The 27273-nt window shown below is 35.2% G+C and overlaps 1 protein-coding gene across 6 annotated transcripts in view; it reads right to left on the bottom strand.

The window, feature by feature from the left end:
• The window catches only part of SESTD1 (SEC14 and spectrin domain containing 1), a 136839-nt gene that overhangs the window by 50389 nt on the left and 59177 nt on the right, over positions 1-27273 (bottom strand). For all 6 annotated transcript variants that reach the window (XM_068544846.1, XM_068544841.1, XM_068544844.1 and 3 more), the window contains 2 exons: positions 25052-25142; positions 20919-21032 (listed from right to left, as the gene is read on the bottom strand). In XM_068544846.1, coding sequence (XP_068400947.1) covers positions 20919-21032; positions 25052-25142 — 205 coding nt within the window. The remainder of the gene's footprint in view (positions 1-20918; positions 21033-25051; positions 25143-27273) is intronic.

Below are 27273 nucleotides of genomic sequence, written 5' to 3'. Positions count from 1 at the left end.
GTTAAAGAGAGAATTCTAAAGACAGCAAGAGAAAAACAAAGATTCATATACAAGGGAATCCCCATAAGGCTATCAGCTGATTTTTCTGCAGAAACTTTGCAGGTCAGAAGACAGTGGCATGATATACCTAAAGTGCTAAAAGGGAAAAAACTGCAACCTAGGATACTCTACCCAGCAAGATTATCATTTAGGAATGAGGAAGAGATAAAAAAAAAAAAAAAAACTTCTCAGACAAGCAAAAACTAGAAGGGTTCATCAGTACTAAATCAACTCTAAAAGAAGTGTTAAAGGGTCTTCTCCAAGTGGAAAGGAAGTTAAGAATCCATGGAAAAGGGAAAATCTCACTAGGACAAGCAAATACACAGTAAGGGCTGAGTAACAACCACTTAAATAAGCTAGTACAAAGATTAAAACACAAAAAATTATAAAAGCAACTATAACTTTATATAAACAGTGAAGGCATAAAATGAAGATATAAAATGTGACATCAAAAACACAAAGTGGGGCTTCCCTGGTGGCGCAGTGGTTGAGAATCTGCCTGCCAATGCAGGGGACACGGGTTCGACACCTGGTCTGGGAAGATCCCACATGCCGCGGAGCAGCTAGGCCCGTGAGCCACAATTACTGAGCCTGCGCGTCTGGAGCCTGTGCTCCGCAACAAGAGAGGCCATGATAGTGAGAGGCCCGCGCACCGCAACGAAGAGTGGCCCCCACTTGCCGCAACTAGAGAAAGCCCTTGCACAGAAATGAAGACCCAACACAAGCCGTAAATAAATTTTTAAAAAATTTGTTTAAAAAAAAAAAAAAAACACAAAGTGGAAGGAGTAAAATATGTAGATATTTTAGAATGTGTTTGAATTTAAACGACTACCAGTTTAAAACAAGTAGGTATAGTTATAAGTCAACATATATGAAGCCCATGGTAACCACAAATCAAAAACCTTCAATAAGTACACAAAAACTGAGAAGAAAGAAACACAAGCATAATACTAAATAAAATCATCAAACCACAAGGGAAGAAACAAAAAGAAGAAATCAACAGAGAAGGAGCTACAAAAACAACCAGAAAACAAGTAATAAAATGGCGATAAGTACATACCTATCAATAATTACTTTAAATGTCAATGGACTAAATGCTCCAATCAAAAGACACTGTGGCTGACTGGATAAAAAACAAGAGTCATCTACATTCTGCCCATAAGAGACTCACTTTAGTGCTAAAGGCATACATAGACTGAAAGTGAGAGACGGAAAAAGATATTTCATGCAAATGGAAATGATGAGAGAGCAGGGACAAAACAGACTTTTTTTAAAAAAGGCTATAACAGAAGACAAAGAAGGACATTATATAATGATAAAGGTATCAACACAAGAAGAGGATTTTATACTGGTTAACATATATAAACCCAAAACAGGAGCACTTAAATACATAAAGCAAATAGTACAGATATAAAGGAAGAAACTGACAATAATATTGCGTTGGCCAAAAAGTTCATTTGGGTTTTTCCATAAGATGTTACGGAAAAACCCAAATGAACTTTTTGGCCAACCCAATAAAACAGTAGTAGGGGACTTGAGCATCCCACTTACATCAATAGACACCTTCCAGACAGAAAGTCAGTAAGGCAACAGTGGTCTTAAATGAAACAATATACCAGCTGAACTTAACAGATGTCTACAAAACATTTCATCCAAAAATAGCAGAATACACATTCTTTTCAAGTGCACATGGAATGTTCTCCAGGAATGATCACAAGCTAGTCCACAAAACAAGTCTCAACAAATTTAAGAGAACAGAAATTATATCAAGTATTTTTTCCAACCACCACAGAATGAAACTAGACATCAATTACAGAAAGAAAAATGGGAAAACCACAAATACGTGGAGACTAAACAACATGCTACAAAAAACACCAACGGATCAATGAAGAAATCAGAGAGGAAATCAGAAAATACCTGAAGACAAATGAAAATGGAAATACAACTTTCCAAAATCTATGGGGTGCACCAAAAGCAGTTCTAAGTGGGAAGTTTGCAGCGATACAGGCCTTCCTCAAGAAACAGGAAAAATTTCAAATAAACAACCTAACCTACCATCTGAAGGAATTAGAAAAAGAAATACAAACAAAGCCTGAAGTCAGCAAAAGAAAGGAAATAATAAAGATCAGAGAAGAAATAAATGAAATAGATACCAAAAGAGAGAAGAGATCAATGAAACCAAGAGCTGGTTCTCTAAAAAAAATAAACAAAACTGATCAACCTTTAGACAGGCTCACCAAGAAGAAAAGAGAGAAACCAAATAAACAAAAGAAAAGAGAAAAAAAGGAGGAATAACAACTGATACCAGAGATATAAAAAAAAATTGCAAGAGAATACTACCAACAGTTATATGCCAACCAACTGGACAACCTAGAAGAAACAGACAAATGTCTAGATATGTACAACCTGCCAAGACTGAATCAAGAAGAAACAGACAATCTGAACAGACTGATCACTAGTAGCAAAACAGAATTTGTAATTTAAAAAACTCCTAGCGGGCTTCCCTGGTGGCGCAGTGGCTGAGAATCTGCCTGCCAATGCGGGAGACACGGGTTGGAGCCCTGGTCTGGGAAGATCCCACATGCCGCGGAGCAACTAGGCCCGTGAGCCACAACTGCTGAGCCTGCGCGTCTGGAGCCTGTGCTCCGCAACAAGAGAGGCCGCAATAGTAAGAGGCCCGCACATGGCGATGAAGAGTGGCCCCCGCTCGCAGCAACAAGAGAAAGCCCTCGCACAGAAATGAAGACCCAACACAGCAATAAATAAATAGATAGATAGATAGATAGATAGATAGATAGATAGATAGATAAATAAATAAATAAATAAATAAATAAATAAATCTCCTAGCAAACAAAAGCCCCAGACTGACTGGATGGCTTCACAGGGAAATTCTACAAAACATATAAAGAAGAACTAATACCAATTCTTCACAAACTATTCCAAAAAACTGAAGATGAAGGAACAATCCTAAATGGATTCTACAAGGCCAGCATTACCCTGATACCAAAACCAGACAAAGACACTACAAAAAAAAAAGAAAATTACAGGCCAATATCTTTGATAAATATAGATGCAAAAATCCTCAACAAAATATTAGCTAACTGAACCCAAAAATATATAAAAAGGGTCATATACCATGATCAAGAGGGATTTATTCCAGGGATGCAGGAATGGTTCAATATTCAGAAATCAATGTCATACACCTCATTAACAAAAGGATAAAAATCACATGATCATCTCAATAGACACAGAAAAAGCATTTGACAAAATTCAACATGCATTCATGATTAAAACTCTCATCAAAGTGGGTATAGAAGGAACATATCTCAACATAATAAAAGTCAGTTATGACAAACCCACAGCTAACATCATACACAACGGTAAAAAGCTGAAAGCCTTTCCTCTAAATTCAGGAACAAGACAAGGATGCCCACTCTCACCACTTTTATTCAACACAATTTTGGAAGTCCTAGCAATAAGTGGTGCCGGGAAAACTAAACAGCTACATCTAAAAGAATGAGATTAGATCATTTCCTCACACCATATACAAAAATGAACTCAAAATGGATTAAAGACCTGAATGTAAAACCTGAAACCATAAAATCCTTAGAGGTGAACATAGAACATTCTTTGACACAGATTGTAGCAGTATTTTTTTGGATCTGTCTCCTAAGGGAAAAAAAAGAATTAGTAAATAAAAGCAAAAATAAACAGATGGGACCTAATCAAACTTAAAAGCTTTTTCACAGAAAAGGAAACCATCAACAAAACAAAAAGACAACCTACTGAATGGTAGAAAGTATTTGGAAATGATATGACCAATAAGGAGTTAATATCCAAATAATATGACCAATAAGGGTTAATAAACAGCTGATACAACTCAATATCAAAAAACCCAAACAACCTGATAAAGAAGTGGGCAAAGCCTTGAATAGACATTTTTCCAAAGAAGTCATACAGATGGCCAACAGACCCATGAAAAGATGCTCAATCTTGCTAATCGTCAGAGAAATGCAAATCAAAACTATAATGAGATATCACCTCATATCTATCAGAATGGCTATCACCAAAAAGACCACAAATAACAAATGTTGGCGAGAATGTGGAGAAAAGGGACCACACTACATTGCTGGTGAGAATGTAAATTGGTGCAGCCACTGTGGAAAACAGTATGGAGTTTCCTCAAAAAAACTAAAAATAGAACTACCATATGATCTAGAAACTCCACTCCTGGGTATATATCCAGAAAAAAACAAAAACACTAATTCAAAGATACATGCACCCCAATGTTCATAGTAGCACTACTTACAATAGCCAAGATACAGAAGCAACCCAAGTGTCCATTAACAGATGAATGGATAAAGATGTGGTGTGTGTGTGTGTGTGTGTGTGTGTGTGTGTGTGTGTGTGTGTGGGTATATGTGTATATACATATGTGTGTGCCTGTGTGTAAATACACACAGGTGCACACACACACACACACACACACATATATATATAAAATGGCATATTACTCAGCCATAAAAAAAAAACAAATTCAGCCATTTGCAGCAACATGGATGGACCTAGAGATTATTATGCTTAGTGAAATAAGTCAGACAAAAAAAGACAAATACTATATGTTATCAATTATTTGTGGAAGTTAAAATATAAAACGAATGATTATATGTAACAAAACAGAAACAAACTCATAGATACAGAGAACAAACTAGTGGTTACCAGCGGGGAGAGGGGAGGGGGGAGGGGCAAGATGGGGGTATGGAATTAAGAGATACAAATTACTATGTATAAAATAGATAAGCAACAAGAATATATTATACTGCCCAGGGAATTATAGCCATTGTTTTGTAATAACTTTTAATGGTGTATAATCTCTAAAAATACTAAATCATTATGCTGTACACCCAAAACTAATGTAATAGTGTAAATTAACTATACTTCAACCAATTGATATCAAAGAACAGATCATTTCAATCTTTTTTTTAAAATTTTTTTAAAGTATTTATTTATTTATTTATGGCTGCATCAGGTCTTAGCTGCGGCATGCAGGATCTTTCATTGCAGCACACAGGCTCTCTAGTTGTGGCGCATGGGCTTAGTTGCCCCACAGCACGTGGGATCTTAGTTCCCCGACCAGGGATTGAACCCACGTCCCCTGCATTGGAAGGCGGATTCTTAGCCACTGGACCACCAGGGAAGTCTCCCAGATCATTTCTATCTTAAACAAATGCTTCCAAAGAACAGAAATGCAGCGAATACTCCAACTCATATTATGAGACTAGAATAACATTGAAACCCAACAACAATTTGAGAAAAGAAAAAACCAAAATGAATGGCAAATATCCAGGTTTAGCCGGTATCAAGTGTCAGCAAAGCTGTTGGGCAGCATGAATTCTTACACAGCAGAAGTGGATAACTAAATTAAAACACCTTTGGAAAACAATTTGGCATTATCTTGAAAATTTGAACATTTCTAAAACCTATGCCTGGATATTCTGCAAGCAGAAAAATCTTATACATATTTATCAGGAGACATATGTAAGAATATTTATAAACATCATTCATAATGTCAAAGAATGGAAACAACACAAATGTCCATCAATAGGAGAACAAGTAAATTGTTTTTATTCACAGAATGGAATAACAGTCAGCAGTGAAAATGAATCGACTACATCTACTGTAAGAATATGCATAAATCTTAAACATATAAAGATGAGTGAGAAAAAGCAAGGTACTGAAGACTAAAATCATGATATTATTTATAACGTTCAAAAATAGGTGAAACTATATTATTTAAGAATAAATAATATCTTTAAATGGGAACTCTATAGAAATAGATATAAAAGAATAATAAAAGATAAACACTCCCTATTTTCTTCTAAAGATTTTGTCTTTCCCACTTATGTTTTTAATACACATAAACACACACAAACACACACGCACGCACGAGAACATGAACAAAGGATGGGTAGACACAAATAAGTTAGGTGTTAAGGGATGGGGGGGTACGTGAATGAGACCAGGGAGGGGCACTCAAATTTATTTCAAGCTGTTGATATTTGGATTCTTAGGTTGGGCTGTGGGTACCCAAGTGTTTTATTATTAAGCTTTATGTTATACGTATTTTTTAAGAATATGTACTAAATACTATATTAAAATACTAAAAACAGAAAGAATGAACAGAAGTAGGGAATCACTGACAGAAGGGGCACCACGAGATCTCAACTCAGACTGAAGAAAGGGTAACTCTTCTGAGGCAACAAATAAGGAGGTTAGAGAAAAAACGGACAATCTTGTGGTGGTGATGACAGAAAGCAGAGGGAGTTTATGTGCCTCTTTTTTTCCATTAAAAAAATAAAAAAGATATTGAACATCAAATTACATTTTGGTTAGTTTAATAACAACAAACTATATTATGCCTATCTATTTTAAAAGGCAATTTAATGTTATCTCTACTATGAAGAGTTTAGCATATCAATTTCACTGTTCTCCTGTTTTGGTACTAATGGGAGTTAATTTAAGATAAACAATAAAAAGAACACGGAAAACGGTTTCCTCTTAGTGAAAAACTTGTTAAAGAGGGCCTCTATTTCATCCTCTTGTTCTAATGCAACTTCCTTAGACTAGTTCTCAGAGACAGGTATGATGTTAAACATGAAATAATAAGTGGAGTTAGGCCACGGAAACCATTTAATCTGCCACCAACTCCTTTTCGGATCAAGACAGAAACTTCCACACTAAGAAAATTAAACACAATCAGATCCCAGGGAGGGGCTTTTCCTTTCTTCAAAATTGTCAATCTATTAAACAGAAATATACTAATAATGAAACAACGAAATACGTATTTATTCCATGAGGAAATAAACTACTTGCTAAATTGAGCATCAATTCACATCTGAAAAGATAACATTTCCAGAGCACTCTCTCATGAAAAGAGGACTGAATAGAAAACTTAAATAACATAATGAATGGTCTTTTTGCTCTTCTGCTCTTCTATTTCTGCTCTCCTTATTTGGCACAATATTCAGTTTAAACAGTGAAAACATATCTCTTGAGAAATTGCTATCATGTCCCTTATAATTTGACATTTTAATGATATGTTATTCATTTGTTCAACATTCTTTATTTACTGGACATTAAATTTATTTATTAGAAGTATTATTTATTAGAAGTTATGTGTTATAGTGCTGGGAATATAAGGATAAATAAGTCATGCTTCTACAAAGTAAATGAGCTTTTCGTTTCTGCAATATTCCAGAGAGAGTTGTGCACGCTTTTGTAAAAAAGAAATAGATTAAAGTTTTCTGGTTTGCTTCTAAAGCCTTTACTGAAAATACTCTAACTAAATCTAAATGTGGTCCCTTTGGTCGTAGTAGCACAGAGGGCCAAAGGCTTTACTAGAATACCCCAAATGATTTCCAAATCCCTTTCCTAGGTTAAACACCAATATATGATAATTGGAAGGATACTGAGCCAGGAGCCAATCATTCCACGTTTGTGCCCTAGCTCTGCCACAAATTCACTGACTTGTAGAAGTCAACCTAAAGGAATTCACTCCAGGCTTATCTCCCCATGTGCCAAAGAAGGCAGCTGCATTAAATTATCTGTGATGTCTCTTTAAGCTCTAAGAGGTCATAATTCTAATGAGTTGTCATCCTATACATTTAATTTGGGCCATTTTCTCTAATATATGACCTGTCTTGCCCAATGAAAAAGAGCACTTGTCACTTTCTACCCACTCTGGTTAATCTCACTATTATACCTAAATATATTAAAATCATTTTGCAGTTGTAGTTCCTAAATACATTAAAATCATTAGCAACAGATTTCAAGTTTAATAAGCCAAAGGGAAAATTCGCAGTTATTGTTATATATGGCAAAAGTTTATTTACATCTGAATATTCCTCTTGAAAGCTTTTTCCTAAAAAATCAACTTAAATGTAAATAGTACAGATTCTTTCATGATGTAAAATATATTTGAGAGTATACTATCCCTTACTAAATATAATTTTTTAAATAGTTGGCTAAGATTACTCCTATTATGATATTTTTACATATGCAAAACAAACATAAACAAGGGAACATCATAATTATAGAGACCTGCATAGAACAAATGTTCTCCATCATCACAAAAATTTTATAGAATCCATATTCTTATAAAATTCACTGGTGGCTGTTCAAAGTGAAAACAGTAGATCTGCCATGTAGATATACAGAATTATATCAACAGCAAAGGTATCTCAAAGCTAAATAATGTGAAAAAAAAGCACAATAGTTTAAACAGTCAGCTGACTGAAAACCACCAACACTTCAAATTAACAATTTAGAGAACTATCTACCCTGATGAAATATCTCAGTTTCCAATGCAGTAATCTCATCTTTACTTGAGAGGAGAAAGTGTAGAGGAGGCTGGCAAAACAGCTTTAACTGCTTCTATTTTATTGTATAATACATGTTTCAAAAAGAATGAGGGAAACAACATTTTAGGAAGAGTTTGCAGTAGTAGGAAAGAATCTTACTGTATGAAAATGCTGTATATCTAAGAATCACCTTTTTTGAAGGGAGTCAGGAGTGGCATCCTAAAGAGGAAGGAGAAGCCCTACTCCCAGCACACAGCAAAAGTACACTCTGTTTACAAAGGTAAAGAACTGTTCACCGGCCTTTGGGAAATGACACCACTTGCCAGAATGCAATGTATAAACTACAGACAACTGCTTCCAACAGGATAAATCAAGTTTGGACAGATAATTTAACTCTATTCTAAGTGATAGCAAATGTCACAGAGGGATGTGATTTCACAAAAAGAATAAATTCAAAGGCACAAGCAAAAATAAGACACTGCGTTTTTCGGGGGTGGGGTGGGGGAGAGTGGGAGCTTCAGGCCTGAAGTAAAATGTTAAAAAAGAAATGCTAAAAAAAGAAGTTGTGTAGAGAAAGATTTCTGGATGTTAGGAAGGCAGAGAAACATTAGAAAATAGATAATCTACATGAAAAAAAAAGAGAAAACTGACACATTTCAGAGCCAATGTGGCAAAACAGATTTGGAATCCCACACTAGGTTATCTTCTCTAAAATCATTCATTGCAGCTTCTTAAATTACAAAATACTAGTAAAATTTCCTATATTCCCTTCTGTTACAGTTCTTAAAGAAGCCACTAGTACAGCAAACCTGTACAAAAGTTTAAACATAAAGCAATGCAAATCAGGGAGTCACTTTATCTTATAGGAGATGTTTTATTACCGGCAAAGAGGAAGAAAATGATAAATAAAAAATCCAGTCCCCCAAAGCAATGATCACCAAAATTAAAAACAAAACTAGAAAATAAGAGTCCAAAACATAATATTGAGGCCACATGTATTATGTCTGACCCCTTTTCACCTATGATTCTAAATATGAAAACACAGAAATAATGACATAACTGCTGAAAATTCTGAAGAAATATTTTCCAAAGCTATAGAAAAAGCTATAATCGTTAGTTAAGTGACTACTTAACGAATAAGAAATAACACTATGAATTACAGCAAAAATATTAAAAAGTACAAAAAGACTCTAGGCATTAGAATATTCACTTAAACATAATATAGTCAGTTCTTTATTATCTACTATAAAACTTCCAAATATCTATTGACATTGTCATCTACTCTAATTAAGTGGTTAATTGATAGGAAGACCATTTTTCTAGCTCAAAAGCAAATCTCCTTAAAAATCAAACAATGCCTTGCTTGTGGAGAAGATGGAACCACGAACTCAACATTTCATTTTTTTCAAAAAATACTTAAAATAATACATTTTCCAAAGGTACTGTACATTTTAGAAAACAGTCCACTGCATCACTCTAAAGCAGTACTTCCCAAACAGGTATGAAAATCTTATATCATTCCACAGCATTTTATCACTTTTTCCCAGAACATAATGTAGAAGTAATATACAATGAGCTTGCTTTAAGTTTAAAAAAAGAATTCACTAAATTATTAATATTATAAAATACTGAATTAAAGTGAACTTCATAATACCGTCTTAACGTATACCAAAGTAAAAGAAAGACCAATTCTGGCTCTTCCCATCTACAAATGGAAGTCATAATCTTTAATTTTAAAATAGTTATGTAAGATACAGAATGAATTGTAAATCATTTTTAAAACGACTTTCATGTTGGATTTTAAGACTACATATAAATTAGGATGAAAAATGGTATTATGCCATCAAAAACAGAGGGGGAAACTATTTTTATAAACTGATCTTTGAAATTTAACTTTTACACTTAAAAAAAATATCTAGCTGGTTTATTTTTATGATTTTTACGTTTCTTTTTAAGCAACTATATATGAGAAAACATTTGCAAGGCTGGCCTGGTAGACAACTCACTGACTGTGTAGAAAGTCTTTCATTCCCCATAAATGAAGATCCAAATTCAATTTAATCACATTATATACTATCTTTTTTACCATAATTTTTAGAGTACTAAAGACATTATGATATTGAAATAATAATTTTGATGAAACGAGTACAATTTATTCATCTGGGGATAATTGTCTTGAGGCAAATTTTCAGGATTACCATTCTTATGCTCCTTATTAAGTTGTTATATATAACAAATATCAGTGAATTTTATGGTTTCTGTTATTGACGAGTGTTTCATTTAAAATAAAACCACCATATCATTTATGATTTCTAGCTGAGTGATAAATCTTGAATGACTGACAGATCTACAACTAACTAGTCAACTGATAATATTAGAAAGATTTTAAACTCAATTAAATTAACTCAAAATGGTTTAAAGATTTCAACGTTAAGACCTGAAACCTTAAAACTCCTGGAAGCAAACATATGCTGTAAGTTCCTTGACAGAGGTCTTGGCACTGATTTTTCTTAATCTGACACCGAAAGCAAAAGCAACAAAAGCAAAAATAAGTAAGTGGGACTGCATCATACTAAAAAGCTTCTGCACAGCAAAGGGAACCATCAACAAAATGAAAAGGCAACCAACTGAATGGGAGACAGTATTTAGAAATCATATATCTGATAAGGGACTAATATCTAAAATGTATAAAGAACTCATACAACTTAATAGCAAAAAAACAAACATCCGATTAAAAAATGGGTAGAAAATCTGAACAGATATTTTCCAAAGAAGACATAAAGATGGCCAACAGGTTCAACATCATTAATCATCAGGGAAATGCAAATCAAAACTACAATGAGATACAATCTCACACTTGCTAGAATGGCTATTATCTAATAGACAAGAAATAACACGTGTTGGCAAGAATGTGGAGAAAACAGAACCCTTGTGCATTGCTGGTGGGAATGTAAACTGGTGCAGCCACTACGGAAAACAGCACAGAGGTTCCTCCAAAACCTCTGTACCTTCTGGATAAGTCAGAAGGAGAAAGAAAAATAGTGTCTCTTATATGTGGGATCTTAAAAATTAGCAAACAAAAACAAAAACAAGGGCTTCCCTGGTGGTGCAGTGGTTGAGAATCCGCCTGCCAATGCAGGGGGCACGGGTTCGAGCCCTGGTCTGGGAGGATCCCACATGCCGCGGAGCAGCTGGGCCCGTGGGCCACGGCTGCTGAGCCTGCGCGTCTGGAGCCTGTGCTCTGCAACGAGAGGCCGCGATGGTTTGAGGCCTGCGCACCGCGATGAGGAGTGGCCCCCGCTCGCCGCAACTAGGGAGGGCCCTCGCGCAGAGACGAGGACACAACACAGCCAAAAATGAATAAATAAATAAATTTACTTAAAAAAACAAAAAACAAGCTCATAAATATAGAGAACAGCTTGGTGGTTGCCAGAGGTGGGGTGGGGGTTGGAAGAAATGGGTGAAGGGGGTCAAAAGGTATAAAGAAAAAAAAACAATGTATTTTAAATGAAACAAATTGCTTATAGTTTTAAAAGGGGGAATATTTTTTAAAATGAAGTCTTCCTTTAAGCATTTAAAAATTTGTAAAATAATATGGGAAAACACTAAAAAACACTAGTCCTGGCTAGGAATACAAAGCTCAAAGAGAGACTGATATGAAAAACATAATATCAAACTTCAGAAAGTAGTTTCTATTATTCTGCAGTGATATGAATGTTCAGCATGTCACTAATGTCCAAATTCAAATTTTACAAAATATAATCCTATAAAAAATATAATTCACATATCCGAAAAACTATCTAAATCTTAGGGAATGGTCAAAAGATATTACTGGGTGTTTGTTCATGCAGTGCTGAGCTCGTGCCTTTGACTGACTTTCTACAGACTAATCAATAGGTACTAACATCTGTAGGGACAGGGGTTAACTTTCAGATTTTGTCCAGAAGAAATGCAAATAATTTATGATCTGTGCAGTAGATAAATTTCTGTCCAGTAGGGTAACAGAGAACCTCGAAGTTTAGAATTTATGGATCTGCAGGACATTAACTAGTTTTGTATCTAATTTGGCAAGCTTATCTGCCTATAAAAATCCTAAATTCTTCAAATGCTCTTTGAACCACACCTCACAAATTACTGATAACTTCATTAGTTAATGAGTTGCATAATACGTTTAATTTACACTTATTTTATACTTACATAGGAGTCATGATTTTACCCTTATGAAAATCACACTTCAACATATGCTTTATCTTATCTGTTCAGGGATATGGTGGGGATTATATTCTAATTTTTATCTAGTAAGCAATTGTTAATTATCTTCAAATAGCCACCTCCATGAATATCCTAATATGTATGGATACAATTAAATTCTTGAAGAAAAGGTTTATTGGTTATATTCAAAGCAGCTATCATTTTAAGAAACAGAAATCTAAATTTCAGATCTATTTCCAGGGAAATCTGAAACCTAGTAACAAGCACAAACAGAACCAGAGTAAAATGGAGGAACTACAAAAAGGAGGGAAAAAGACCACTACCTACATGAGTTTTTGCCAAGTCCTTTCAAAGGAAATAAAAAAACATAATATTTTTAAAATAGTAAAGTCCTACATAAATATTACTTTTTCCTTTATTTTATATATGTTAGAGAGGTTAAGACAAGACAAATTGAACTAAGCCACAGTATTTTATTAACTAGCACACAGCGTTGTTCAGCAAGTTTGAGGAGAAAGATATTTATCATATGGTCCTTAATCAAAACATCTATGAAGGTTTTCTGGAATTCAATTTACAAAAAGACTTAAAACTTACTTCTCCTTTACTGCCACTCTTCCATCTGTAACTAAAACACTTATCCTCTCCTAATAAAACATTCCCAAAGAACCTAACACTGAACCTTTCACTCTGCAGGCACTCAGATGTTTTATTTATTTTTTAATTTTATTTATGCTAACAATGTATGTGCAAGATCTAAAATGAAAATGTGTCTTTGTATATATCTTTGTGTGCTTAGTACAGATTCATGTGTATGCGTTATACACATACTATTTCAAAGTGTACGTCTGCTTACATCTGTTTGTGGAAGGATATTTTTCTCACTAAAGGAAATAACTTTCTGCAAAAACTACAAAGAAGTCAGAAGAGATGGAGCCAGAGGTATTCTTGACAGAGAAACATGAAGGAAGTCTTTGGTCCTAGATCCTAACATTAGTATGACCTCAAAAAGAGAACAGGATCAGATGTAGTAATAAGACGAGGTAAGAGAAGAAAACAACTTAGAATGGTGGCTGGTTATCATTACCAGTAAAAAAAACACGTTGACTCTCATGAATGACAATAAAGAATGAAAAGGTGAGATCATTTTGATTATTACTTTCTCAATTTGAGGACAAGATTAACGCCAGTACTACTTCAATTTTACCTTGTCATTAGACAGACTATAGATACTATTATCTAACCAGCAAAAGGTATCAAAGCCACCAGGTATAATGTTGCTGAAGGTCAGAAAGTACTGGAATATCTGAGTTGCTAAAAAGGAAAATTAACAGGTAGGTATCAATTTCAGAGACAAGAAGGATATATAAAGAAACATTTAGGTGACCAATGAGTAAAGAATATTCAGTTGCTGATGAAAAACATTAGGGAAGTGAACAAGAGGAAGCCCATCTAGAAGAAAGAATTTAGAGAGGATGATAGGCAAGAAAATGTGAAATCATGGGAACAGGTTGTCATTAAAATGACAACTGGATGTTTATTTGATGAATATTGTGGACAGCTAGTAATAAGTCTTTGTTATGAATAATTCAATAAGGTAAAACACAAACTTTGGCTTACAGGAACACCAGTACTCATAACAAAGTTATCCTTTTAAAAATATTTAGAATATATACAAAAACATAGGCTGAATTACAACAGCCCAAATGATCCAAAATAACATCATGGAAAATAATTATTGATCAAACAAACATCTATATTGAATTTAATTATATATAGCTCTAAGTATCATTTAATGGCTGGTGTTGAATTGCCCCTTAAAGCTGATTATGTTTGGCGGTATATTAGCCAGCATTTGAAATTACTCTCGTCTCATTAGGACATTAGGCTTTTAAATAAGTGTCTAGTGCTTATTTACTTGGGAAAAATATTCTAACTGAATCTCTTTAGTGTCTAAAAGAAAATATATTGACAGAAGAAGCTTTAACACCTGAGTCTTAAAACATCAATCTATGATATCAGTTCAAGGCAGACAGGAATTCTCTGTCTTCCATTTTTTCCTCTAAGATGCAAGGGTATTTAGCCACTACAAATTCATATAGCATGAGACCCAACTAGGCATACATAGTATTTCCGATCAGATGTGCACACCTAAGCAGGATGTGACAGGTTCCTCACAAAAGGATCTTTGCTTCTACTTGGAGTTCACAGAGTTAGTTTCTGAACCACTGGCCTCCGTCCACTTTGCATTCTTTCAGAGCAACATTTCCTGCATGCCTCTGGCATGAAAGGTAGACTTCCCTGCCTGTATGAAATACTCATTCACCATGGCAACATCCAGGCCTCCTACATTCAGCTTTTACTTTCTTCCCTCACTACACTTTTGATTCTCCTCCTTGGTATGCAGCTTCCTATCCAGCAATCAGGGTAACACCTTTCCTAACATAATCCAGCAGCCAGGGCTGCCTTCCCTTACACTGCTGGCACACAGCTTCTAATAAGTCTACATCACAGTCAAGTCAACCAATGACAAAAGTTTGCAAGATAAAACTGAACAACAAAACAACTGTCTTCTGCTTAGGATATGTAGAAAGATGGAAAGAGCAGTGTTCCAATCCTTACAACAACAACAAAATAATGCATATTAATCTGAAAAATGACAACTTTTCTTGAACCCATCAGAGAGTTGTAAGTCCACAGGAACACCAATTAACCTGAAATCTAAGGAAAGATGAAATCCAAGGACACATGCAGCTGGAGCACTTGCTTACCTGGGGAAAATACCAGGTATGATACAAGCCAGGTAAGAATTCAGCTAAAGTTTTTAATGAATTGCGTAAGGCCACATGTGGTTTAGTATGAAAGCATAGAACCTGTGGGAAGCAAAGATACAAGAAGAATTCAAACTCACTTGTAGACTCTTCTCCACAGACCTCCCAGGGACTCATAAGAAAGATGGGGGTAGGGAGGATAAGAAACTTCAAAACAGGTCTGGGGGAAGGGAACAGCAACCACCACTGTAAAGGCACGAAGCTGAAGCACAGCCCAGATTCTTCAACTCTTTCTCCCCTAGAGAACAAAAACCTTCAGGTCCCAAGGGAAGGCAGCAAGCCTGGATGACCTTAGAGCACAAATAAAACCCCACTGCTGATACAGGAAGGGGAAAGACAGGCCCTCTATCCCAATGGAGGCAGGAATATATTATGAGCCCAGACTACCATAGGCCTCCTAAAGCTGGGGAAGAGGGCCCTATCCCCTAGACCCTGGGTCACAGAGCCTGCCTAAGACTGGGGCTGAATCAGAACAACAGAAAATGCCCTACCAACAAACACTGAGTAACAAGTAACAGCACTCTATTCCTGAGGAGGGTCAACAGTGCAAACAGAGACCTTTTCTGAGGCACAGGTGCAAAGGAAAGACCTACAGCTGAGGGTGAGACAAACACTAACTCTAGAGGAATCTAAAGCCTGTGATACACTGAGGAAAAGAAGAGCAACAACAAAAGCCAAAGCCAATTCAACTCCTGGCTAGACTAAATCAACCCCTCCCCTGCCCCACTAAAAGCCTAACACAAACCAAGATGGGTCCATGTGCAGGCAAAAATACGATTTATCTCAGTCTTTACTGTCCTAAACAAGATGTCCAACACCCAACATACAAAAAGCAAGAAAGAAAACAACCCACTGTCAGGAAAAAAACCCAAACAACATAACTAGAGTAAGACAGACCCAAGATATTGGAACTATTAGGTATGGAATTTAAGATAACCATGATATATGCTAACAGTTCTCATGGAAGAACTGCAAGACAACATGCAAAACAGATGGGGATTACAGCAAAGAGACAGAAACCATAAGAAAGAATCTAGTAGAAATGCTACAAACCAAAAACATGGTAAAAGAGATAAAGTGCATTTACAACTGGCTCATTAATAAACTCAACACAGCCAAGGAAACAAACAGTGAACTTGAAAATGGATCAAGAGAAAATACCCAAACTGAAACACAAAAAGAAAAAAAAAAAAAAAATAGAGCACCAACCTAGAATGGTGAGAAATTTTCAAATGGTCTAACATACATGCAATTGGAGGTTAGAAGGAGTAGAAAAACAAAATGGGGCAGAGGAAATATTTGAAATGAAAATGTCTAAGAATTTTCCAAAAGTGATAGCAGAAGTCAAACCAGTGATCCAAGAAGTGCAGCAAACAACAAATAGAATTAACACCAAATAAAACATATCTAGACATTACAAAATGTCTAGATTTGAAAAAAAATTTCAGTTTTTGCTGAAAACCAAAAACAAAGCAAAAATCTTGAAGGTGGCCAAGGAAGATAAAAGATATATAACATATAGGGGACCAAAGATACAAATAATAGTAGAGTTCTCCTCAGAAACCAAGGAAATGAGAAGGCAATGGTGTGATATAGTTAATGTGCTAAAAGAAAAAAAATCAAACAAACAATGAAAGAAAATTCTATACTGACAGAAAATAACTTTCAAAACTGAAATAAAGACTTTTTTCAGGCAAACAAAATCTGAGAAAACTCAATGCAAACAGACCTGCAATGTAAGATATTTTTAAAGGAAGTTCTAGGCAGAAGGAATATACCAACCAAAAAGCTGAAAAGAAATGAAGAACACTGGGTGTTGTGAGCAACCATACTTCCAGGAGATGCTTCCCAAAGGAAGAGCCCTGGGGAAAACTAAGAATGGGAAACACTATATGTTAAATGTATCTTATGATCATTCACAACACATATTAAGCAAAGTAAAAGTTTGTAGTAATAGTAAAGAAATGTTTAATTAAAAAAAAATGAAGAACACTGGAAATGTCATAAATGCAGGTAAATATGAAATTCATTTTTTATTATTTTAATTGCTATAAAAGACAAGAGACTATAGCAAAAACAGTAGCAATATATTTTGTGCTTACACTATAGTAAAAGTAAAATATGTAAACAATGGAAGAAAGTATTAGAGATATACTGTATTAAGGAATTACCAGTGTTAAGTGGTATATTATTTGAAGATAAGACTCCATTAATTAAAGATGTATATTGTAAACCTAGGGCAACCACTGGAAAAAAAAAACTTAAAAGATATAAATTACCAGTCAATAATGGAGATAAAATGTAATCATAAAAATACTCAGTCCAAAAGAAGGCAGAAAAAGAAAAAAATACATAAAATCTAGCAAGACGGAAGATTTTAATCCAACCATATTAATAATTACATTAAATATAAATGGTATTATAAACCAATGAAAAGACAGATTGTCAGACTGGATATGAAAACAAGACCCAACTATACTATATTTATAAAAAATCCACTTTAAATGTAAAGAAATAGGTAAATAGATGATACGTAAACAGGTAATATGGAAAAAGATACAATATGCAAACACTAGTCAAAGGAAGCTGGAGTAGCTACATTAGTATCAGACAATGTGCACCTCAGAACCTGATTATTATCATGGATAAAAAAGGGACATTTAATAATGAAATGATAAACTGGTCAACTCAGTAAGAAGACATAATGAGTTTAAATCTATGAACTCAACAGAAGAACTTAAAAATACATGAAGAAGAAACTGATAGAAATGAGAAATAAATCCACAATTATAGTTGAAGAATGCAATATTCCTCTTTCAGTAATTGATAGAATAAGTGGACAGAATATTACAAAGACTAAAGAAGACCTGAACAATACTATGAACAATCTTGACAGTTATGGATCACTCCACCCATAACAGCAGAATTCACACATGCACAGTACATGGAGAACACATGTGCATAAGGAAATCACCAAGATAGAGCATATACTGGGTCAAAAACCAAACCTTAACAAACTTAAAATAACCGAAGTCACAAAATATATATTGTCAGACTATAATTTATACAAGTATTAACTCAAAATGGATAGATCTAAATATAAAACCTAAAATTATACAACATCTAAAACAAAACATGAGAGAAAATCTTTGTGACCTTGGATTAGGCAAAGATTTCTCAGCTATGATACCAAAAGCCTGATTCATAAAAGAAAAATTTAAAAATCAGACTTCATCAAAGTTAAAAACTTCTTTAAAAATGCTGTCAAGAGAATGAAAAAGCGAACAGATGGAGATGCAATTTTTGCAAATGACATATCTGATAAAGGATTTCTATCCAAAATACATAAATAACTCAAAATTCAATAATATGAAAACAAAAAGGCTTAATTCTTTTTTAAAAATTGGGTAGAATTGAACAGACACCACCAAGGAAGGTACATGGATGGCAAACAAGCACTTGAAAATATACTCATATCATTAATCATTAGAGAAATGCAAGTTAAAACCACACTGAGATACCTCTACACACCTACTAGAGTAACTATAATTTAAAAACAAAGAAAACCTGACAATACTAAGTGCTGACAAAGATGCAGCTGGAACTTTCACACTATGCCTGTGGCAATGCAAAATGATACAGCCACCTTGAAACTGTCAATTTGGAAGTTTCTTATAAAATTAAACATACACTTAACCATATGACCCAAGAATCCCACTCCTAGGTATTTTATCTCTTAAAATAAAAACTTCACACAAAAGCCTATACACAGATGTTTACAGTGACTTTATCTATAATCACCAAAAACTGAAAACAACCCCAAATGTCCCTCAACTGGGGAATGGATAAACAGACTGTGGTACATCTACACAGTGGATTACTACTCAGCAATAAGAAAGGAACTACCAGTACATCCAACAACATGGATGAATCCCAAATGCAAATGCATATGTGAAAGAAGCAGATTAAAAATGCTACGTACTTTATCATTCCAGTTACATGGCATTCTGGAAAAGGCAAAAACCACAGGGACATAAAACAGATCAGTGGTTGTCAGGGACTAAAGATGGAAGAAGGAGTTGACTACAGAAGAACATGAGAGAATTTCTGGAGTAATGAAATATTCCTTAGTTTCTTGATTATGGTGATGGTTACAGACCGGTCTGTGTTTGTCAGAACTCTCAGAACTGTACACTAAAATGGATGAATTTTACTGCACTTAACTTTTTTTTTTTTAAGTGCAGTTAACTTTTTTTTAACTGCAGTTACTGCAGTTAACTTTTTTTTAAGTTAACTTTTTTTTTTTAAGTGCACACGTTTTAAAGACATTTTGTGCTACCTCATTTGAAAACTTTTAACTAGATTTTCTTAAATCTTTATCTAAGACACCTTGGAGACTCTTCCTCCATACCAAAACATATTGACTTTACTGAAAATAAAAATGACTATTGTAGTCTGGCAAAGTCCACAATGAGTCTGTATTGTCTGACTCCTGTAAACATTCCAAGGCTAGATTCTACAGGGTTGAGTTAGGTTTTGCACCCTTCAGTGCTTCCACACTTTAACTAATGTAAAGTTTAGTATCTATCAACTCTCCTACTAGGAAGCTGGGATTAATAGGCTGTGGAAGGAAAATTATGACTAAATTGTTTAAATTTGTATTCCATCTTAGGACTTCTTTCTGATCTACAGTAATATGTACAGCCCTCCCTCAGTGTCCACAAGGGATTGGTTCTAGGAAACCCCATGGATACCAAAACCCACAGGTGCTCAATTCCCTTACATAAGATGGCAAAGTACAATGAATACAGTTGGCCCTCTGTATCTGTGGATGTTAAACCCGAAATAGGGAGGGCTGACTGTAAAAATCCACTTGTAAGTGGACCTGTGCAGTTCAAACCCATGTTGTTCAAGGGTCAACCAAGCTTTCACACAAGAAAAGTAAGAGAGAGAGAGTAATGCCAAAAGGAAAGGATGGATAACTGTATCAAAACAGGTTTTCACGTATCAAAACCAAACCAGATACTAAGAAATAATTATGACATCATACAAAATAGGCTCTAACTTCAATTTCTAAATGTCTAGGATTTCCTAGTATTAGTTAAATGTCTTCTTGGTAATGTAATAAGAATGTTTTTATTTTCATTTATTTATTTATTTTTGGTCGTGCTGCGCAGCATGTCGGATTTTTAAGGAAGTCCCTAAAAATGTTTTTAATAAAAAGCTTCTACTTATTCCAAAGATTCACAAAGAGTGATGAAAATGAAAACAAGAAAGCATTTGTGGCCTTGACAAGGAATCATAATTCATTCAACAAGTATGTGAGTGCTGACTAAATATTAATCATTACTTAGGTACTGATTGAGCATGGCATAAGCACTGCTTAGTATCCAATGCTGAACAAACAAAATAATACCAGCAAAATGCTGTTTTTAAAGATATAACACACTTCTATTTTTTTATAGAGTATATTTACCTCAAAGCCAAGTCTATCCTTTTCTTTCCAAAAACAAAAATGTGTTACTTTCTTATCCCAGAATTCATCTGGCTTCACTACACAAACAAGGGACACTTCAGCTGGAACAACATTCTATAAAATACAAAAAAAAATTACAAATTATACACGTAAAATGAATAATTTATTAAAGTTATAAATTATTAGATATTCATGATTAGGCTGAGTAATTAGCAGACCTTTGGAAAATAATTAAAATAATAAAATAGAAGCAATACTGCAAACTTCAAAACGTACATGGCAATAAAGAAATACTTGAAAGACAAGCTGATTCAGAGAAGGTTTTCAAAAAACAATGTAATACAGACAGTACATGTGAATTATTTTTGTATTTTACTGAATCTCTCTAACAGGAATATATTTAAGCTGCAAGATAATTTTTAGTTGAGAAATTATTAAATTTGGTTTTTCTATGATATGAAAATTTTTTATAACACAATCATCTTAGAGAATTTCCTCCAATAATGTAAATCAATAGTCTCACAAAATAAGTTTCTTACCAGCCACTATACAAAAAAGCCAAGATTCTGCATGATTATTAACTTGAAGAAGAGGACAAAGCTAAACCTCGACAAATACAATTTCACATTTACTAGATGCAGTTATTCAGATCATCTAAAGAATGGAAATTAACATTTACTGAGTTAATAAATATTCCACATATATTTTATCAGCAAGTCCCATGAAGTCTATCTTTAAAATATATCTTAATTAAACCTACCCATTTTTACCACCTACATTGCTAACATTCCCAGACTAGTCAGCCTTTTGAAATATCCTCTTAGCAGGCCTTCCTGCTTCACGTTTTCTCATGCTCAGAATAAAATTCAAACCCCTTACCAAGGCCAAGAAGGCCCTCCAAGCTCAGGGTCCCATGACCTCAGACTTCATCTCACACCTCTCCCCTCTCAGCTCACTCCTCTAACACAGCCACACTGAGCTTCTTGCTGCTCCTAGAATGTGGCAAGTCTGCTCCCAGTTCAGGACTTTGCCCTTGATGTTTCCTCTGCCTGGAATGTTCTTTGCCCTATACCTAGGAGTACTTCCTCAGTTTATTTAGGATTCTACTCAAATATTCCCTCTTCAGAGAGACCTTCTCTGACCACCCTATCTAAAGTAGCAGGATCTGACTCAGTCTCTTTTCACCAATTTATTTTTCTACATAGAATTTATCCCTATATGATGTTACATTTCTTAGTAATTTGCCTAACTGCTTATTGTCTGACTCAAACAGAATATAGGCTTCCCAATCGCAGGTACCTTATCTATAATGTCACTCCTATATCTCCAGAGCCTATGACAGTGCCTGACATATAGAAGATACTCCATAAATCTTTGTTGAATAAACGAATTCACATTAACAAGTGGATCTCATCCTTCCAATTTTACAGAAAAGTAAACTGAGCTTGAGAGAACTAAAGTAACTTGTCCAAGGGAACAGAGTTGTGAGGGATGGCACTGGATTAGAAACCGGGTCGGTCTGACTCTAAAGTTCTACCGTACCATTCCAAATGTTCTAGACCAGGGGTCAGTAAATTCTTTCTGAAGGTCCAGACAATAAATATTTTAGGCTTTGCAGGCTATACAGTCTCTGTTGCAACTATTTCAATTCTGTCCACATAGTATGAAAGCTGCCATAAACAATATGTAAACAATAAAACTCTATTTATAAACTCTATTTATAAAATAGTGGTCAACCACTATTCTAGACCATAAATGGCACTACTGAATAATAATAATGTTATATAATTATAATCATAAGTATTGATTAGGGGAAAATAGAAAACCTTCCAATTTAAACATGTCACTGTGCACATCACAAATCTAGCACCTCCTGCAATGACTGGGTTGTGAATAAAGTTAAAAAAAAAAAACCTCAGTGTTATCAAAACTTTTATCAGAGGGGCTGGGAAATTTCGGGTAGAATGAGGTTTATTTATATGTTGATTGTGGAAGAATATTATTTCAAAATCATTGCATATTAAAGCTGTGAGAAACAAGAGAAACCAAGCCACTCATTTTAGAGAATATTTGTTACAGGCAGAGCCAGCACTAAGCTCTGGGCTCCCAAACAGCCAGTACCAGTACCTTCTGAAATAAAAGCAATGAATAACTTTGTATGTAGAAACTGTTTGACTAGGAGCAAACAACAGGCCATTGCAACTTCTGAAAATCTTAACTATTAATAAGCCCAAAAGTTGTTAAAATACCTATCAGAAAAGAAATCGCAAGAGGGGATTAAATCATCCATTGATTGCTCTTCAAAAGTGCCACTGGTCAAAGTCCAGTTCAGACAGCAAGTCCCAAACAGCTCAACTGTGACACAGTTGAATGGAAGAACACAAGGTCATAATGAATGGATTTCTCATCTAACAGTTATTTTAACAACTTGTACAGAGAAGAGTTAATCTTCAGGGTTTGGAATGCAAAAGTGCTGGGAACATATTTGACAGAAAAAGTTATTATGGACACCCATCTGTGTTCCCTTAAAAACTGATCCACAAAAAAAAAAAAAAAAAAAAAAAAAACTGATCCACTGGAACCTATGTCCTTTCCAACCCAAAGGAGTGATTCTAATGATGAAGGTTTAGGCCAACCAGTTAAGAATAAGGTAATGGGCAGATAATTTGGGAACCACCTCAGATACATCCCACTGGTAAATACACACTTTTAAAGGATAAAAACCTGGGGCTTAGGTTGTGCCAGGTTCCAATCGTGACTCTCTCCCATGTTCACCAAGAGAACCTGGGTACATTACTTAAAATCCTTGAAGACCTTTGGGGACCGTAGAACCTGCCTCCCAAGTTTGTGAAGAGGAAATTAAATGAGATCTTTTATACAGCAAGCTTAGTGCACAGTACCTGAACCATACTAAGCACTAAAGCTAAAAACTAAAATTACCAGTTCCCATCCCTTGAATTTCTTTTTCCTAATTATCACAAATAAAAAATAAACCATTAAGAATCATTCTCCCTAGTTATCATTTAAAATTTTAAATTATATTCCTTTCCACAGAACCCTAAAGCAGCTACCAATTATTTCCCAGTTCATTTAAAATTCTTGATCTTTCTTTCAGTATCACTGATATTTACCTAATTCAATGTTCAACATCCCATGTAACAGCCAATATATTGCCCCCAAACTGGCCTGTCATCAGCTCCTTTCATTGTATTCACTTAATTTTTGAGCTATCACTAAATCAGTGTCCCTGCCAGGAATGCCCTTTTCACCTTCTGTCATTTAAATTAGATAATCTCGCTTATTTAACTCACTTAACTTTTACTTTCTATACAAGCCCTTCTAAGGAAACCCAGGTACATGAGAGCAATCTGTCCCCTTTCAATCACTCAAATACTGTATTTTTCTCTTTCAGATCACAGTATCCTCAATACTCTCACAATAAACCAACAAATATTTACTAGGTACCTACTATGTGCAAGGGATTACAGAAACATTCTGTGAGGAGCACAAGGAAATATAAACATAAGACTAGGACCAGATCAGGGATTCTATAATCACAGCTGTTTATGAAATGCTTATCTGTGAGCTGCTAAAGCCCCCAAGGACGCACCTGTCGAGTACATTTCTTCTAGATCAGAGACAGATATAAGACTATTATGAATCCTGGTGATTTTTGAAGGAAAAAGGGTAACAGAAGGGAGAAACCTATCAGAACCACCTGAGAAGCTTTTTCAGATTAGAATTACCCAGTCCTACTCCCTACCTGTAGTATTAGGAGGGGGTGGAGGTGGGATGATGCAGCCACTACAGTGTGCAAAAGCTCCTAGATGAGTCTGATAACCTCTGCCCTCACACTTTGAGACTCACTGGCCTAGTTGTTTAAATTACTTAAACATGACGTATTATTTTTGGTCATTTACAAACCTTTAGAATAGGGTTGAAATTTATTTTACTCCTCAAGTAAAACCTGTAAGAATTGAATCTAAACAATCCAATAGTGACCTGTGCATTTCAGAGCTCAGTCACTGCTGAGAAGCTTGGGCACAGTCCGATAAACAAAATGCATTTGTCACTACCGCCTCATCTGTTGCTGTACAATAAAACCACTTCCTAATAGTCAAACATAAAGTTACCTGTAGCATTAAGACCACTGTTTTCACCACATTCCACTGGGATTTTCTGCCATCCACAATCACGGTAAATCCTCTAGCCTTACACTTTTCACTGAAATGAAACAAAATTACAGAGTATTAAAACAAGCTTCCTATTCTACTCTTCATAACCCTAAATAAAGTTTACAGTGTAATCATATATGGAGCAGCATTAATCTCAATTGACTTGGTTTGCACTGTCAATAAATAAAATTCTTCAGTGCCCTTTCAGTTTTCTCAAGCAATTTATTTTTCTCATTTCAGGAAACACTGACAATTTATAAGCTAATTTGGTAAGAAAATTACTCTAAAAGCATGTAAATTCAATGTCTTAAAAAGAGAAGAAATCAAAGCAACATTCAAATAGTCTCACTAGCCTCTCAATCTCTTCATCTGTAAAATGGGATCACAGTGAAGTAGGTAACTAATGACTGCCAAGTGTGGACGTACTTCTTGTCTCTCCTTCCTGCCAGAAGTGTAAGGTTGTGAAGCGATATTTCAAAACAGGTAGAAAATAAAGTAAGCTATTATGAGACCATTGGAAATAAGCTTCTTGGTGTTCTTCTGGGGAAATTTAATGAGGTGAAGTAGCATTGGTGTATGTAAGAATTCAAAGCTTGAATACACCATGTCTGACCCACCTCTGCTTTCACTTCTGCATTCTTAGTCACTTGACCAGCACAATATTATCTTGAGTGTTGGAAAATGTGTTATTGCTATATATTATATTCAATTATTCAAGTACCAACTAAACACTTCTCAGAAGCCTGCCCTAGTAAAATGCAACAACAACATGGAAAAACTCTTATCTTAGGACCAAAACTACATAGCTATATTATTATTATTTATTATTACTAATTACTATTTGTTTTACTTATAAAATCAACTTAATGCAAAGATCTCAACTGCCCTCCCTCTAATATAGTGGAAGAAACTGCAGCTTTGCTTAGCAGAGCAAGGATTTGTTAGTGAAAATTCTCCCCACACAAAGTTCTCCCAATTGCCTACATTATAGGAAAAGTGAATAGCAGGCCCTTTCCTGAGATTTAAATCCAACAGTCCAGGGAATTTTACTAATCCTCCCTTACTCTCTCCAAACATTCACATTAACCTCAAGAGGATTACTGGAGAAGGATATCCAATTCTATTGACAAACAGTAAGGTCACAAGAATGAGGATGATATTGCTAAAGATTTGGAAGAAGAATAGGTGCCTCTGTAGGCAGGGACAGAAGTTGAGCTCCCAAAGAAAGCAGAGAAGTGTTCAAGAGGTGAGGCAAAGTGAAACATATGTCCATACAAAAAACCTGCACACAGATATTCATAGCAGCATAATTCATAACAGCCAAAATCCAAAACAACTCAAATGTCCAACAATGGATGAATGGAAAAAAAATGTGGTAATCCATTCAATAGAGTATTATTCAATCATAAAAAGAAATGAAGTACTGATATATGCTACAACATGGATAAACCTTGAAAACACGCTAAGTGAAAGAAGCCAGATTCAAAAGCCCATAGCGTATGATTCCATTTATATGAAATGTCCAGAATGAGTAAATCCATAGAGACAGAAAGCAGACCAGTGGCTGACAAGGGCTGGGAGGAGGGGAGAATGGGATGAGGAGGGACTACCAATGGGTATAGGTTTCTTTTTTGGGCTGATGGCAATGTTCTGGAATTAGAGAGTGATGGTCGCACAACCTTGTGAATATACTGAAAACCACGGAATTGTACACTTTAAAAAATGATGTTTATGATATGTGACTTATATCTTAATAAACAAATGTTGAAGTATTCTATTTTTGGATTTTGCATTACAAAATAAAGGATCCACTAAGCATTCGTGGGAGTAAGGCAATACAGTGATCTCTTCCGCATTAGCAACAGCACATAAAGACTTGCTGGGGGAAGCAAATCTGACATCTAACTGCTAGTTGTGGGATCAGGTAAGGAGAAGACCACTCTGACTTAGGGAGGATACAAGCCCAAGAAAGACCAGCCTAGTAGAGTAACTGTCAGTGAGTGGTCTTCAGAGAAGTGGCGGCAACTCAGGGACTCTACCAGTACAGTGTGGAAATCTGCAGGAAGGGGAGCTAAGATACATGGAGCTGTCCAGTGGAGGGCCTTCCCTGGTTGGGACTAGAGCCCAAGAGAAGTGAGTCATCCCCATAATTGGGCACCTGCATCTATGAGGTACAGGTT

The sequence above is a fragment of the Eschrichtius robustus genome, chromosome 5 (assembly GCF_028021215.1).
Source record: "Eschrichtius robustus isolate mEscRob2 chromosome 5, mEscRob2.pri, whole genome shotgun sequence".
Classification (NCBI taxonomy): Eukaryota; Metazoa; Chordata; class Mammalia; order Artiodactyla; family Eschrichtiidae; genus Eschrichtius; species Eschrichtius robustus.
This window is presented reverse-complemented; position numbering and strand designations above follow the sequence as displayed.